Here is an 18,184-nt window from a genome sequence, read left to right as displayed (position 1 = left end):
AAGAGACACTGCTGTTGAGTTTGTAAAATGTTTTTTTATAGCTTTTAGCACCACAAGCAGAGAGTCGTCTAGTTCCATTATATTGAAGAAAAGACAGACATCTCTACATCTGAAATCTCCAAAACTCCACAACTCAGACCAAAACTATCTAGATGGATAAACAGCACTAAAGGTAAGAGGAAAAAATATGTATATTTGATTTTGAGATGAACTGTCTCTTTAAATTCAGACATGGCATCCCAAATAATAAAATCAACAGGGCTAATGTAAAATATTAACCGAAAATCCACACTTATAAGATTTGGCCTCTTTGAATTGGACCCTCAAGGGTGAGGCGTGTGTAAGTTTTGCACATTTTTAAGTTAAATACATCAATCTGGTGCACTTTGTGTGCAAAATCAAGAGACCTTTGTGGTCTTGTAAACAATTTTATGCCCTAGTAAACAATTTAATTATAAACAAATAACATATAACAGTCATGACTGGTGGAATCACACCTCAGGCTGTAAAAGTTTTAGCGAGGTGTAGGGCTGCAACTAAGGATTATTTTCACAATCGATTAATCAGTTGATTATTTTCTTGATTAATCGATTAATAGTTGTCTGTCTTAAAAGGTCAGAAAATGGTGAAAAATGTCAGTCTTTCCTAAATCAATAAGGTGAGAATGTCAACCCAAAGATATTCAGTTTACTGTCAGAAAGGTGTAAAGAAACCCAAAAAAATTCACGTTTAATAAGCATAAACAGAAAAGACTTTTTTTCTTAAAAAATTACTTAAACAGATTAATCAACTATCAAAATACTCTATTAATGCTGCTGCACCTCTAGCTATGTGTACCTAATAAACTGGCAGCTGAGTGTATATTGAAAATATTCTAATCACAAATTGCTAACTTCAACAGTAACATTACTGACAATTAAATTTCATGACTCTGTTTCTCTCTCTGTTTAGATGCTCCCACTTCCACCTCTGGGGACGCATTCGTATATTCTGGAAAATGAATAGTAGTTTCATGCTGCAATAAAATAGATGATTTAATATATCTACTTGAGAAAATGTGTGTTTAAGAAGTAAAACTGGAAAAATATCAAAAGCGAAGCATGTCTTTAATCTGTCTTTTTTGGACGGTGGAGGGGAGCTGAACCCCGTGTTGTGTGAAGCAGGTCAGCCTCTATTGTTTGCAGTTATGTGCATGAAAAGAGCCACGATGTGAACACATGCTGTATATGTGTGTGTGTCTTTTATGATGAGTGGGACATGTTGGATCTGGGTCAGGCCAACCTCAGGAATCCCTGGCATCCACATTCCCCGTGCACGTGTTTATACAGCTAATGTGTGTCTTCTGTATGTGTCTGCATGTCCTGCATGTGCCAAGGAATCAAAGGATTAAAATCGTCCAAAAAGAGAGCAGATTAAACGCTCTATGTGTAGTCACAGCTGCGGGACAATGTCAACAAAACGCACAAACTCAGATTAAGTAACTCCAGGAATGCACAGTATTCTAATAAAAACAACGGACATTTAACTAAATTCTCATGTCGCGACCTTTTTCAGGATGTGTTTGATTGTTTAAATACTGTCAAAGAGCACATGTGTCCTTGAAAGACGCCTCCACCACCTCTTCCTCTGTGGATAGGAAAAACGGAAATGCTCTTGGGCAACACGTATCCACGCCCCAGGGAAAAGCAGAGGAAGAACATTCCTGGGACACTGGTGTTGAGAGGAACAACAGCCCAAACACATGCCTTCAGTTTGGAGGCCTGGAGAGCGACAACCAGTGGAAAAAGTTCACAAAATAGAATTACTAGGTAATTATTCAAGTTTTACACCAATTTACACGTCAACAGCAGGAAAATAGATGGTATCTGGCAGGTTTGAGAATAATGGATTATGTGGCAAAAAAGGTAACAGTATTTCATTAGTTATAGAAAAAAAGTACTCAGATTACAGATACAGCTTATAAAAATTAGGATTATTAGCAGGATTACAAATTTAAAATACATTTCAAAATATAGAATGATATACTATCATTCACAGCGTGCACACATGACAACAATTCATGAGTCTCAGAACAACATCACAGTACAGTGTGAGTTCTGCCTTCAGCTGTGAAAATATTGTCATCATCCAAGAACTCAACAACTGATTTAAAGAAATTTACAGCAAGACCAACTGCTAACGTTAGCTACACGGACCAAATTCTAACATTAGTTATACAGGCCAACTGCTAATGCTAGCTACACAGACCAATGGCTAATGTTAGGTACACAGACCAACTGCTAGCATTGGCTATACAGATCAACCACTAACACTGGCCACAAAAACCAACATCTGACATTAGCAACACAGACCAACTGCTAAGGCTAGCTAAACAGAACAACAGCTAAGGTTAGCTACACAAACAAACCACTAACATTGGCTATACAGACAACCACTAATATTAGCTACAAGGACCAACAGCTAATATTAGCTGCACAGACAAACCACTAATCTTATCTAAACGGAACAACAGCTAATGTTAGCTATACAGACAAAGTGCTAACATTGGCTACACAAACCATTAACGTTGGCTACACAGATTAACCACTAACATTAGCTACACAGATCAAATGCTAACTTTAGCTACATATATCAACCGCTAACGTTAGCTACACAGAAATCCAGTGAGTTGGCTAACCTGTCAATACTGCTACAACTACCACTGAAAAATATTTGGACATTACAATTCTTTAATATCGTGGTACTTGGATTAGGTTTTTAACAGGTAAGCAGTAATTGTATATGGATACGTTTTTAGAGTAACCCTCCAAACCCTGGTATCTGTTGCTCTGAACTGAAAATCCACTTCCTCAGCTCCATTTCATGACAAGCAGCAATATGACTGGATAACACAGAAGGTCACTGAGTCCAAATTCAAGCATGCATGATAGAAACTAGCCCACAAACAAAATGTCAACCACACCACTGCCTCTGAGGGCTGAGGAAAACTTGAGGCCTCCTCACGAACAAATGCTGAACGAACCTTTGAACCCCCCAGATTCTGCCGTTACGCCGTGAGAGGTCATGAGACCAACAGCTGTGTTTGTGATGAGTTCCAGGTCTGAAGCAACAAGCAAGAACAACCCGCACAGCTACTAATCACTGTCACAGAAGAAGAAATGTGGCTTCTCTGATGATGATGAAAGAAGAGAAACCTTCATCTGAAAGCTAGGCTTCAATTACAGACCACTTACTCTCTAAACCACTGTGTGTCAGCTGTTATAGACAATGATGTGTTTTCTCTTTTGGATCCCTGAATGTGCAAGTCTGGCTAGAAGTGAACACAGTTGACTTGTTTGCTAAGCCACGTAGACTCATCCTGTTCCATACACTTGGCACATTTCATTTCAGCTGTATCTGGCTAGCATAAGCTAATGGTCACGCTAAAACTCAGTGAGTTGGTCTCTGGATGACTTTTTAATGTTTTCAGTTGACTTGTTTTAAAGAACTCAAAGGGTCTTAAATATGCACATTTTTGCTACATACAATCTGATGCTAATGATATGATGCTAAAAGATGATGGCTAAAGCTAGCAGGCAGAAGTTCAAAAGCAAAAACATCCTCACCAGCAGATGGTCCATAGCAGACAGTTAGCTCTATTATTATACTGTTTTATTTAACAAAAAAACTGCAATGTAATTTTAATATTAATTGTTCTATCATCACCCTAAGATGGTTTCAGTGCTTATTATAGAAAGAATGTACGTGGACAAGCAACAAGGTAAATAGGAAATAAGTATTGGTACTAGCTTGTTAGCTCGACATGCTAACTAGCTTCCTTTTAGAAATGATGCTCAGTGCCAGCAAATTAGCTGCACATACTAACGATTGCAGCTTACTTTAAGGCAGATAAACTCAAACCGCATCAGCAAAGAATAATCAGAATTCAGAATAATGTTGCCACTGTTGTTGCTTTAGCTAACAAGAGCTAACTGGCTAAACCTGGTAGCAGTTGCTGAGCTATCTTACAACACTACCATCACCATAAAACAACATTAATGGAATAGCTAATGATCTGCTCATTGGTTTTGAAAATAAGCTAAAGCTTGGTACTAGCTAGTTAGCTGGGCATGCTAACAACTGCAGGTAATTTTTACATGAAATAAGTACAAAACACATAAGTAAGTAGGAGTAAAAACAAATGTTTGAAAAAGGGCAGTTATGAGATAAAACATTAATAAACAAAAACAAAATAAATGTATTATGATAATGATGATGACATAATATTTCGCAGTTATGAAGGGGTTGAATTTCTTAAATTATTTTGCAAACTGTTTATATATATATATATATATATATATACATACATATACATATATATATATATTACATAATTTATTCATATGATTTTTCATATATTCAACATTGAACATAAAATTGAACACCACAAATGATATTCTTTTAACACCTACTGTATCTTAGTGTCTGCAGAAACCTCAGAAACAGATATATTAAAAACCCAAGCAAATAAATCCAAATTTATCTGCTTGACCAGATACTGCTAAGGGTGATCTGTCTCTTAAAACAAACCTATGTGACCTATTTTTTTGCATCCAAACAACCAAAACTTGGACTTGATTAGGATGCAAGATGTTGGTTTATGATAGTAAACATCACCGAGGACCATTTTCTCGTTATCTCAATTGTTCCCCTCTCTTTGAAAACAGGGCAAAAACAGGACAAGTTGTTTAAAGTATTTATCAAGTACTACAGAGAGCGTATGAGTCTGAAAATTAAAGCTAAAACAGACTTAGTCAGAGTGGAGGGGGCAGGCAACAGGATGTTACTCCACTGCAAACAGGAGAGATCTCCAGATGTTTTTCACCACAAAGAAGTGGGTTACCCAGTCACAAAGACACACAACGGAGCCGAGCATGAATCATATATACATCATCTATTATTCACTTTTTCCCTTTTTTTCTGTTCACAGGCTCGGCGTTGATACTAAAAATAAGGTCAAAGGTGAAGCAGCGAGAAAGAGAAAGAGGGAACCATTTTTAAATGGCGGCTGCTGAGGAAAGGTTTTCTTCGAGACATACAGAAAATAGCTCGGGCGTGGTTTGTTGTGACTGAGGCTGTAGTCAAGGAGTTTCACTGCCTCGGTCATGACCTCATCATTACATCATCTCCACGACATGGCAACGGTAGGCAAGGCACATGACATAAATAAACATGAGTTACCACAAGGTGCAGCTATTACAATAAAGTAACACCAGACCTACTGACTGCATCACTGACTGTGTCATTAACACTCACTTGACTGAACTGCTGATCTGGCAAGACGTGAACTGCCCGAACAGAAGTTTGCTACTGCTGAGCAACAAAGAGGACAAAAAGACAAGAAAAAGAGATACACTTAGTTTAAATAATTGTCAAGTACTGAAAGCTGGAATTCAATGTCTGCTCGGTTTTGTAATCTTGTTTATTCTCGAGCAGATAGGTCCTGATTCAAAGCAATAATCTCAAATATTTTAATTTAAATAAATATCTGTTAAGTCCTTCCCATCTGCGTTAGCATATTCCATCCCATCATAGAATGGGATAGGCTAACACAGTGGCGATTGTGTCGATGGTGGGGCTGTGACAATAACCGCATTATTGTGATAGCGCAGTCAGGTTGAGTTTTTTCCCGTCATCAGTGCAAATTTCATAGTGAAGGGTCGATTTCCTGTTGAGATCAGCACATGGATCTATTAATACACCTAAAGATTAGCACTGTCATACGCAAGGTGACAGGTCAGGAACACAGCTAGCAACATGCTAACATCAATGACAACTGTTTTCAACACAGAAAAATTAAAAAAAGTAATCATGTCTCAAAAAAAGAAAAGCTACAGTTCCAAATTGGATGATAAAATATAGGTACAACACTAGCATTAGCATTAGCTTAATGTTAGCCTTTCCTGCTCAGCTTATTTCATTTCCCTTCACTTTTGAGTTCTTAAGGACCTGCAACATTTATTGGCTGATACCCTGAAATCTGTACTGTACATTTATTGTAATGTATCTCCAAAACTCTGCAATCACACAAAAAATCTAGATGGATAAAAGAATATGTATTTTACATATTTTTTTTTTAATTTGGGAGTGAACTGTTCCTTTAACATTTATTAACTCTGGCCTCTGGCCTCTTTTTTCACATTTTTATTTATTTATATTTTGTAACTCAGGTATCATTTCAGCATTAGTTCAGAAGAATTCAACAATACGCAGCCCTGTATAGCAGTACTGAAAAAATAAGTTACAAGGAGACTTTGCCTAAATAAGAGTAGAGAAATGCCAAATAAACAGTAGGTTAAATAAAACAGAAACAACAAGTGAAACAAAAGACAGAAACTAAAAGCAAACAGAGATCTGCAGTAACAATGAGTCGCACTGCAGCTTGTTTATCTCTCTCATAACCACAGACCACCAGACTCCTCCAGACACTGACCACTTTACTCCACCAGAGCCTGGAGGAGAGTCTGCAAACAAATCACTTCTGTGTTTTTACAAAGAAAATATACTCCTAATTACATCTAGTCTTTTCTTTTTCTTTCCCCTCATTTAACCAGCTATTTCTCAAAAGAGATCTGGCACAGAATACAGACTGCGCTCCTCGTCTGCAGGTCCCTTCACAGTTTCAACAAATACACGATTCTAGCTAAGAACTTTGTGTCAATATTACATAAATGCAAAGTTTTTGTGCTGGAAACTTCTCATGCAAACATTAGAGTCAAGTATATACTGTATGTAGACCACAGCTGCCCCACCACTTTCATGTTTTGGACTCATAAGTAGGACATAACGGTGTCTAGCTGACTAATGTTGACCTGGCAGCACGGTGAGGTGTGATGACGGACTAAGTTTAATCTCAGCTGAGGTCTGGTTTCACTGCCGCCTGGTCACAGCAGGTCAACACATGATGCTGTGACAACCGGGAAAAATAATTACCTTCACAACAACCTTCTCACTCCATTAAAACTGAATTAATATCTTTGTAATTTCACAGAATAAAGTTTCTCTGGATGGATATTTAGTTATTAATAGTAATTTAAAAAGTGATAATGAGGAACTGGGGAAAGTGGATACCTGCACACAGATAGAGTGAAAAATAGAATAAAACAATAAAATATTATTTATTAGTTATAAGTCTTGATGTTGTGGGGAACAGTTTTTCATTTTTAATGCTTTTTGGCATCTAATATTGACCACTTGACCCTTCTAATTTATGAGGGGAGTATAAAACATTAAACTTGCTGTGAACTGATCCCTTCTTTCATTTCATAAATTAAAGGAAGACGAGGACTGAATACCTCTTTTTACTGCAGCATCAACTCTGTAGTGTTTTGCTTCCAAAGCATCAGATCTTTACTTATTTTCGGGAAAAAAAATCAACATGCTGGAGCGCGGCGATGGCGCTCCATCAAGGTCAGATGGCCTCTACGTGAGCCTGACCATCAGACACATCAAATCTGGCGATCAACAGGCTCAACTGAAAGCCATCTAGACTTGAGGAAAACCCGACCGGCTGCAGACAAAATGTACAGACTTTTTGCCGCAGACTGGTCTTTACCTCTCATCCTGGAGAAGAGATTTTCAAGGATCATTTCAGAGCAAAAAAAAAAAGGGCACAGCGAGCTTCTAGCCAGTAATGGAAGAAACAGCGTGACGTCATTGTCGGGGACTGCAGAGGTAATCAATCGACTGATGCAGCAGGAGGGGCTGCGTTGTAACTGCCTAAAAAACAGCCGTCTGGAGGACAGAAAACACTTGTTTGTTTGAGAAGAAAAACAGAAAGAAAACATCTGACACACCACGTGATGTCGTCATCCTTACATAACCAAAAGTAAAGATTTTCTCTGTGCATTGTGTTTGGAAACTGTGCACCATTGTCAGATCTTGTTTTAAGTCAAGATGGTGGCTCATACATGTTTTTATTGATTATTTTTTGTTTTGTTGTCCTGCCGACCAGATTGAATTTGTTAGCAACAAGCACCAGGCATCATCTGCGCTCTAATATTAGAGCCTGTGGGTCCTGTGACTGAGATGTTGTTTGGTGAGTGACGTGTGTGTGATGTGTTTGTGTGCATGGATGTCAAATGTAACTACATAAGGGCTGTTATCTGCACACACACACACATACACACACATGCACTTCAAAGAAGGAGGACGGGGGGACACATCTGTTAGTGCATCCCCCTGAGGATGTAGTGACACATCAACAAAAACATCCAGTACATACTGCAAGGCAGCATGGGTAACAGCAGGACAAGTGCAGAACAGGAACCAAACAGAAACAGCTGAGGGCCCGAATGAGGCTAAAATACTGAAATTCAAAGAAAATCTTGCTATTATAGGTAATTGTTTAATAAAATAAGGCTAGAGCTTTGATGAAAGACATTGAGGTGAGGTCTCCTTTGCAGCAAGCCTGCAAAAAAGCTCCTGAAAAGCTCATATTTTAACGCTAAAGATGAATTCAGCTGCATTAATATTGATCAATTAAACTTTAATACATCAGCCAACGCCCAAGGAAGTGAAATCTGAGTGAGCTGCAGAACAAAAAAAGAGAGAGCCTCTGGGTTAGCGAGAAATGCCCTGAGGAAATAATCAATACCATGGGTTCTCTGTCTGATACATCAAAGGGAATCTGCAGCTTGAATATTTCAGCTACATTCAAGTGCAGAGCAGCACAAAATTCATGTGACCGTTCCCAGTAAGTAGAGCCGGATGTCAGACCTCAGACCTGTTTTTGGTGCCGACTGAAATGTGGGTGCAGCAGCAAGTATCGAAAAAACTGAGGATGCATGTCTGGTCAGGTTTGCAATTGTGGCTTTTTCTCTTTTAATCATCAGTTACTTTGAAAATTAATGTTTGGCCTGTAAAATGTCAGTATGTTCTGCCATTTTATTCAACTAGAGACAATGTTTTCAACCAGCCCACAGAGCTAACCTTAGCTTACTTAGCTAGGCAACTAGCTTATGGTCATCAACCACTGAGACCTCTACCATCGTGACACTGTGCTTTAAAAGTCTTCTGTGTTTGAGGTTGTGTGTCCCCTCAGAGTTGCCGTAAAGTACCAATGACGAAATATTTCAGTGCTAATGTGACAACACCTGTTAAACTACAGCAGGTCATATAAATGAAGAATAAAACCACATGCTATTGTTTTAGTAATTAGATTACTTTTTTCAAATTCATTATAAATATTTTGTGTTTAATTTAATTTTAGTTTAATCCAAATTTCTTTAGCACAGAATTTTTAATGCCGTTTCTGTTCACATCAGAGGGGAAAATCTAAAGCTGAAAAACCCCACAAACACAAAGCTCCTCTCAGCTCCCGCAGTCAGATGGGGCTCAAGTTCTCACAGCTCTGCCAACTGCGTCTCATTTGCGGCCCGGGGGCTCGAAAGCTTACAAGTACATGCGGGTGGGAGAGTGAAAGAGCGCTGCTGGGAGAGCTGGGCGTGGAAGGGATTGGCTAGAATGACTCTGAGAAACTGGCCGGGGAGTCGAGGTTGTTGTGGTTTGAGTGGATCCTTGCAGAAGAAGAAGAAGAAGAAGAAGAAGAAGAAAGGAGGAGGAGACGGAGGAGCTCTCCCCCCGTACACTCCACGTCAGCGATCCCTGTGACCAGATGCTATAAATCACAGCCATGACACTAACCGCTCGCTCGCACAGGAGAGGAGAGGAAACGCTCCATTCTGCTGCCCAGTAAGAAGAAGGAGAAGGACGGAGCTTCCTGAGAGCTGATGCACACATTAGTCATGTTTCCCTTCAGATCCAGCATTCAAAAAAAAAAAAAAAAAAACAGAAGTCATGAACAGGACGTTGATATTAATAATCCTGTTTGCAGCATAATCCTGTTAAGGGACGGTGTGAGACGGAGTTTAGTCATGAAAGGAACTGTCATATCACATTTTATAGATTAGAGTCATTGTAGCAACACCTACACATCTGGGACTATTTAAAGCTAATGTGGAGCGAGTAATAAGAGAAATTAAGAGACCTCTTTACATTTCTTTACTGACACCGTTAATATAAATTAACAGTCAGTCAGTCATGATATTTTTTCCCTGTACTGTACTCCTACACATTTCTTCCTGTTCATTCAATATTAGACGCTGCTGCTTCAGGAAAGTCAACACACATCACTTCCTGATTGTGCACCAATCAGGATGTTCAGTATTGTATAGTAATGATTCAGACTTTAATCACTATAGTGTTATATTGATGAGCACAGGCTTGGACTTGAGTCACCAATCTGATGACTTTTATTTGACAAAATGTCCAGTTGACTATGACTGTAACACCTAACATAATTTGGGGTAATGTTACAACTTCAGTTTTTATGCAAAAAGAATATATTTTTCCATAATTTTTATCCCTGATGTTTCATTTTACCAACTTTTATTTATTTATTTTCAAAATGTTTGTTTGTAAGTTTTGTTCTTGAAATATTTGAATCTATTATTTGTTGGTTTTTATTTGTTTCTTGTCTGTTGTTTTAATTTTGACATGTGAAGCACTTTGGGTTGCATATGTGTATGAAAGCTGCTGTATAGATAAAGCTGAGCTGAGCTGAGATATTGTTATAAATAGTGTGCAGTAGACTTGCACCGATTAATCGGCAATGCTCGGAATCGGGCCGGTTTTCACGTTACTGGCCTTGACCGGTGACCGGCCGGTCAGCGTCACAAATCCGGTTCTGTGCCCGTCATTGTCACACACATGTTCTGCACGATGGTCACGTCATGCGCGCAGCAGACAAACTGACCGTGACGTCAACACAGCGCTGATAACAGCTACACACTCTGACACGTCTGCTTGAAGCTGGTGTCAGCGACAGATTCCAAGAACAGGATAAAGAGAAAACAGACAGTCTACAACGAGACAGAGCAGCTGACAAAGTCGCAAAACAGTCGTTAACTCTCTCGCACTTCAGGCTAATGCTAGCAAGCTAGCAGCAGACTGCTGTTCACAGAGGGACAGTTCAAATCTCACCTCCTGTTCTGGCTGAAGAATAAACAACCTGTGTTGATGTGTCTCCTCAAACATTTTCTCATCCAGACTCCTTTAACTTCTGTGTTTGTTTTTCTCACGGCAAAGTTTTACTTCAAACTGTTGCACTGCGTTAGTCTACGCTTTGTTTACATCCGCTTCCACAAAAGATCACGTGAAATTGCGTCCCACGAAATCCCGCGAGATCACGTTCACCCAATTCATAATCTTAATATAAAATTATAATAAGGCCTGGTTGTAACCTGGATGATTTTGGAGAAAGTATGAAATGAATATTTAATAGTCAGTGTCTTATTATGAACATATTTACAAGAAAAGTTGCAAAAATGTTTGTGAATGCTGTCAATTACAGTTCTTAGACTGAAAATCGGAACCGGCCAAAATTGGAATCGGTAGGTCAGACCCCTCAAAAATCGGAAATCGGAATCGGCTAAGAAAGTTGAAATCGGTGTAAGTCTAGTGTGCAGGCAATAATCAGTTCGACAGCAGTAAATCGGGTTGAGCAGTAGTGAAATCTGCATTTGCCACAGCAGACCAAATAATGACTTATTCAAGACTTGAAACACAAAGATTAGGACTTACTGATCTTGACTTGGGGTGTCCCCTTATTTCTTTAATGAAATAAAGTGTTGCAAAAGAGTCAAGAGATTAAAAAGTAGGGAAAGTGGATAATTAATATTATAACACAATTATGATATTTTGATGCAACCTATTGTATGATAACGGGGCTCTGTTTGGTAATGTAACGTAAAAAAATAGAAACAGTACTTGATTTGGCTACAACTCTAAGTTATAAGCTAGTTAGCTGGACATGCTAACATTAACAGCTTCTGTTAGGACAGATTTAATCCATTACTTGCATTTTCGCTCATGTATTTTTTGGTTTTGAAAACACTTAAAAAAAAGCCACCCATTAAAAATATCACCCCATTACTTTAGCTAAACTATGATTATACAGTTGTCAGGTTAAGCTAACAGTCAGTTATTACAAACATTCTCAAAACAAGCAATTTTAAGATATTATTTTTGGGTCTGGGAAAGTATACTGGGCAGTCTCCTATTTTCTGGCATTTTACAAACAAAACAATCAATTAATCGCAATTAACCCAGACAAAGGCTGAACACACTAACATTAGCAGCTGTTGTTTGAACAGACCGTTTAATCCATTGATTACATTTTTGCTCTTGTATTTCTGGTTTTGTTAAGACTAAATATTAAACCACCCTTCAAATAGTTTATTTACAGAGTATAAGTCTGTAAAGATTAAAAGCTAATTTATGCCTGAACAATCGCAGTTCCTGGGAGGGGTTTAGCGAATGTTCAAAACAAACAGGCTCTGGGAAAGTATTCTGTGTATTTTTCACTATTTTCTGACATTTTGCAAGCAAAAAATTAACTAATCAATCAGGAAATAACCAGCAAGCTCATTGACAATGAAAACAAATGTTTGTTGCAGTCCTACATGTAAGTATTTCCTGTAAAATTCACTGGTTGGAAACCCTAGACCAAGGTTGCTAATTTCCTGCGTTTAATGGAGGAGGATGACTGATGATAGGGACGAATCAAAGCGGGTGGAAGAAGGTTTCTAGGCCACAATCTACATTTCCAGTGATGTTGAACGTGTTCCAAGAACATAACGTCAGCATGACTGGGAAGCTATCCGGGCCAAAGGGAGTCCACGTCTCATGATTACTTCCACAGAGGAGCATTTAACTCCACACTGGCACTCTGTCCGCAGGCCAACCGGGCTGGAAAAGTTGGACAGTGACACGGCAGATATCAGAAAAGAGACGTTTTCATCTGGGACGGAGCTTAAACGAGTACAATTTATATTCCTTTAGAAACAAGCGCGAGAGAGTTTTGTGCGTGTAACAGACAAAAGGTGAATTGTTTCAGCGACGGTGCCATTCCTATTGTGAGCTGCAAACAGAGAGTCTTTGAACATGTCATGTCTTGGAGAGGCTTGGTTTGACTCCAGCACTCGCAGACAAAGTAAGAAAGGAAGCTGCTCGCTGCGTTTCCTCAAAGAAAAACTCTGTATTTCTGCTCTGCAGGATCAACTCTGAAACACCAGCAGGCAGAAAAACTGATTAAGTGGCGTAATGTGGCTGGTTGACTGGTTTCAGGGGATGTGAGGGATAAATGTGGCAAAAGTACACACATTCTTTACTCAAATACAAGTACAGACACTCTGTTGAAAGTAGAAGTACTGAATCAACTTCTTTACTCAAGTAAAAGTGAAAAAGTAGCCCTCTGAAGGACATTTCTACCTGCTGTTTCTCTGCAAAGTGAACTGACCTTCACCTTTTCTCCACTGTCAAGTAGCCCTCTGTCTGTTATGTCTTTTCTGTTTTTTTGTCTTTTACATTGTTTTTGTCTTCTTGCGTCTTTTACGTCTTTTTCAATCTTGTTACACCTTTAACGTTGTTTTATCTTTTTGTGTTTTTTACGTCTTTTATTAGATTTTTGTCTTCTCACATTTTTTACATCAATTTTGTCTTGTCACGTCTTTTACATTGTTACTGTCTTGTTGTGTCTTTTACATCTTTTCCAATCTTGTTACACCTTTTCCGTTGTTTTTATCTTGTTTGGTTTTTTACATCTTTCATTACATTTTTGTCTTGTCTAATTTTTTATGTCGATTTTGGCTTGTTGCGTCTTTTACCTTGTTTTTATCTTATAGCTGTTACATCATGTCTGTCTTGTTATATCTTTTATTATATGGTTTTTTATATCTTGTTACATCTTTTATGTCTTATGTATTTACTTTGTTTATTCTTACGTTTTTTACATCATTTTCATATTATTACATCTAGTACATTGTTTTGTGTTGTTACTTCTTTCACCTCATTTTTGTCTTGTCTCGTCTTTAACATTTTTGTCTTCTTACATTTTTTTCATCTTGTTATGTCCCTTACATTGTTTTTGCCTTGTTACATCTGTTTTGTCCAATATGCAACAATGGATGAACCAAGTAATCGTCTGTTCTATAAGTTACTGTTACAACCAATTAATTTGAAATCTGTCTTGATGTTGGGAGGGTGGCTCACAATGATGCAAAATAAAAACAAATCAATAATTTAGTACAGATGTTTTTGTTACAATGTAGGGAGTGAAAGTAAAATGTTAGAAGTCAGATAAAGATACTTAAGAAACCTACTTAAGTACAGTAACTAAGTATTTGTACTCTGGTGAGGGGTGACAGGAGGGATGAGGTCAGCAGGGGTGAGGGGTGTGTGTGTGCGTTTGTCTATATGTGTGGAGGGTGTGTGTGTGTTAGGGATTTGGATGGTCTACATGCATTAGGGCTAAACCAAAGTTCTGCCAACCATCCTCGGACCTGAATAAATCACTTTGATATGGGATTATGATCCCCTCTCACAGCTCTGCAGGCGCACCAGGCTGCAAAAAACAAACAAACCCTGGTTGGCTTTTGTTTTCTTTCTGTCCTTTTTTTTTCTTTTTTTTTCACAAGAATGAGACTCACAGCAGCTCTCAGAAAGGAGTCAGAGAGAAAGAATGTTTCTGTTTATCTAACGCCCCTGCCTTTTTCGGCGTCTAGCATTCCTGATAACGTCACATGTTGATCAACCCTGCTGCGTGCTGCGGCTCTCTGTCGAAGGCAACCAAAACATGCTTTGTTCTTCATCTGAGATCACTTATTGATGAGTGGATTTGATTGAGAACAATATGAGCTTGTTGGGTAATTCACTAAACATGCTTTTTAAAGGGATAGTTCAGATTTTTGTCATCACTTGTCACTACAGTAGATGGAGGTTGACACGCCACCAGTTTGGAGAAGCAGCAGGCGTACCAGTGTAGGAAGCTAAGCAATGTGCTGCCAGTCAGCCTCTTCTGACAGGAAACAGGCCAAATTTCACTTTCTCCAAAGCAACCAAACTCCATTAGCAAAAACAGCAATTTTACCTTGCAAAAAATTGAGGTTGCTCTTCTACCGCTGCCTAAATCTATTAGTTTGTTTGTGTTATTGTGTGACTTTGGTGTTCTAAAAGGTTAGTTTGGATTCACCAAAGTCACACAATAACATAAACAGAGGTTATGTTGCAAGGTTGCAATAGAACAACTCTACTATTCTGTGAGGTAAAATTACTATTTTTGCCAATGGAGTCTGGTGGCACTTAAACTTGATATTGATATTTTTGGTTTGGCATTTTTTAGGTGCCTAAAATATGTTCTGCTGCTGATTCAGACAACCACACCTCAAAAAATCAGAACTATTCCTTTATGCTGCATTTCTAACATCAAAAGACATCTTTAAAGTTGGCAAACATGCTTCAAAAACATCCTATTTTAAAAGAGGAAAACCCATCTAAGGGATCCATACCAAGATCGATGGTTTATGTTCAGTGTTCATGCTAAAAGACACCAGTTAATATGGACAATATTGATTTGGGTGTTTAAAAAATACTGGAATACTGAAATATGAGAGGCTGATATTGACATCACTTTTGGTCTCAGAATCCCAGCATCCATCAGGCTGCAGTTGCTATTTTTCTTCTTGCAACAGCCAGTGTACATATAGACTCCCACACATGCAGCGAGCGAGCACCATGACAGCCTGCCTGCCTGTGCAGTGATAAAAAGCTGCAGCAGAGACGTTTCTGCCTCCACATCCAGTGGAGATGGGGGGAGGGCTGCCAATGAACAGAGAGTCACCTTCTACCAGCACACAGGTCAGGGGGAGGCGTGTGATGGAGGTGGAGGCACCATGAGGCTCCTCCTCTGTGTCTTCTTATCTTAATATGGATGAATTTATTATGTTTTAATTATTGTGTCATGCATGACAAGCACAAGAAATAAAGAAAATCACTTCCAAAATCAGATCTTCAGACTAGAGCTGCAACGATAAGTCGATAAATCAATTAATTGCCAACTTTGCTAATTGATAAATCAGTTTTTTAAGGAAAAAAACGTGAATATTTTCTGATTTCTTTACTCCTTTATGACAGTAAATGGAACATCATTGGGTTGTGGACAAAATAAGACATTTGTGGACGTCATCCTGGGCTTTGGGAAACTAAATTACCAGAGAACGTTTACTGTTTCACTGCCCTGATATGATTTTAGACGATAAAGTTTATTGTTAAACTGTAAAATACTCTGCCTACATGATGTATCATTGTCACAAGTGTTTGATAACTGCACGACAGTAAAGGGATGTCACACTTATCCATTATTTGAACAAAAATCTTACCGCAAGATCAATAAAAATCAATATTGTGGTAAGTGGTCAAAAATGTTGTGATATTTGATTTTATTTGATTTTTTTGAGCCCTATTGTGGTGTACAGTTATGCAACATATTCTGTAAGGTCATCATATGTTTACACTATCTAATAATTTATGATATGTCATTTTAATGAAAATGTGTTTATTCAAATATATATTCTATGTTGTATATATGATTTATAAGCCAGGTCACCCGGCCCTACACTAATATGAGCACAATTATAAGAATTTCACTGACCGGAGCAGCAGTGTGAGATGCAGATGTTAAACCTCTGCATCAGCCTGCACATCTGCACTGCTGAAGTGCTCTGGAGCAAGACACTGAATGCAACACCAGAGGAGGATAAAAGAGGAGTTTTCCTGCAGGGGTGTGTGTAGGATCTCACTAAAGAGCGGCTGTTTTTTGCACAGGGAGAGACCTCAGTGTGTGTGTGTGTGTGTGTGTGAGTGTGTCTTCAGCTGCTGCACTGTATATGTGGGCCATTTTTCACTGACGTGTTTGGTAATGGAGACCAGTGCAGCATTTCCAGGATCTGTGCTGGTCGGGAGCCGCCTGTTAGAGACACGGACAACCCGCCGTCTGCTGTGGAGGAATTACAGCGGGCTGCCAGTCCATCAGGGCGGACAAACACCCTCATCTTTTATTGTTTTAGAAGGACAAATGTGATGTGTTGCATCGCTGCAGCTGTTGAACCTGAGGTGCGTTTCATAAACAAGGGTGACACTGGAAAATACCGAAACACTCACATTATGATTGGTCGGGATGAAGAAATAAAGGAAAATATTAAAAAACCTTAACATCACCTGTGACTTCAATTCTACAATATGGCCTATTTTAACGTATGTTGACTGTAAAGGGATACTCACATTTGTCTGTTAGTGTCAGTTTCTCCTCGAAATGATGTCCCAGCTCTTTATAATCCATTGTTTCCATTCAGGCGGATCGTAGTCCGGTTCCAGTTGCTGTCATTCCTCAGAGTCGCTCAAGTACAGGAGATGAAACTCCCGGTACAGATCGCCCAAACACGCCCTTTGTAAATCCAACCGGGATACAAGAAAAAAGTGAGCAGGAAAATAATGTGGGAATAAAACAGGATCCGACTGGAGGCAGCTGGGAATGTTTAAAATGTTAAACAATCAAGAAAAACTCGTTAAAATTTGTTGTTAAATGTTTCAAATGAGACAGTCAGGTCAGTCCAGCGGGTCGTCAGAGGAAAATCTACAGTGCGGGAATAAAAAAAGCTTCACTGAGTCCTGAGAGCCGCAGAGCCAGAGTCAAGGCACAAAGAATGGGAAAACCACTTCCTGTCACAATTTTCAGAATAAAATAAATTCTACTCTAAAATGTAAATATTAAATATTTATTTTTTACAATATTGATATTTACCCTGACACCTTTTTTATTTTCATTTTTTTAAATTGTATTAATTTAAGAGGAAATTTTCGTTTCTCGTTTCGTTTTTCTTGTTTTTATTTCTTGTATTGTTCTAAGTAGTTACCACTTCTCAGTAATAAAAAAAACGCATGTTTTGATTTTTTTTTTTTTTTTTCATTTTCACAGATGATAAGTGAAAGTGAAGTATCAACATATACAACACATACAACGCACCAAACAAACAACGAAATAAAATAAAAATAAAAAATAAATTTCAACAGGGGACCGTAATAAATTAATAAACACAATAATCTTGGAAGACCGATTGGAAGCTACAGATTGTTGTTGTTGGTGGTGGTGGTGGTGTTACAGTTACAGATTTACAAAGCATGGTAATTTTATCCAGAAGGTCTGACAACAAAAATATTTTATCACCATCATATCATACAATTATGTTCACAGGATTAAAGTACTCAAAAGCTTTATTGTCATGTGCATAAATAAATTATTGATGCAATG

The 18,184-nt window shown here is 38.4% G+C and overlaps 1 protein-coding gene across 8 annotated transcripts in view; it reads right to left on the bottom strand.

Annotated features, from left to right (window-relative positions):
- LOC146313198 (uncharacterized) overlaps window positions 1–17,542 on the bottom strand; it is a 54,181-nt gene extending 36,639 nt beyond the window's left edge. For 6 of the 8 annotated variants that reach the window (XM_084738367.1, XM_084738370.1, XM_084738373.1 and 3 more), the window contains exon 1: window positions 17,158–17,541. In XM_084738367.1, the coding sequence (XP_084594493.1) occupies window positions 17,158–17,224 (67 nt within the window). In that variant the 5' untranslated portion in view covers window positions 17,225–17,541. Of the gene's footprint in view, window positions 1–17,157 lie in introns of all 8 variants that reach the window. The other 2 variants (XM_084738368.1, XM_084738374.1) reach the window with 2 other exon arrangements.
- Between the last annotated feature and the right edge of the window lie 642 nt (window positions 17,543–18,184).

This window comes from Lutjanus erythropterus, chromosome 16 (genome assembly GCF_056507025.1).
Source record: "Lutjanus erythropterus isolate fLutEry1 chromosome 16, fLutEry1.hap2, whole genome shotgun sequence".
NCBI lineage: Eukaryota > Metazoa > Chordata > Actinopteri > Lutjaniformes > Lutjanidae > Lutjanus > Lutjanus erythropterus.
This window is presented reverse-complemented; position numbering and strand designations above follow the sequence as displayed.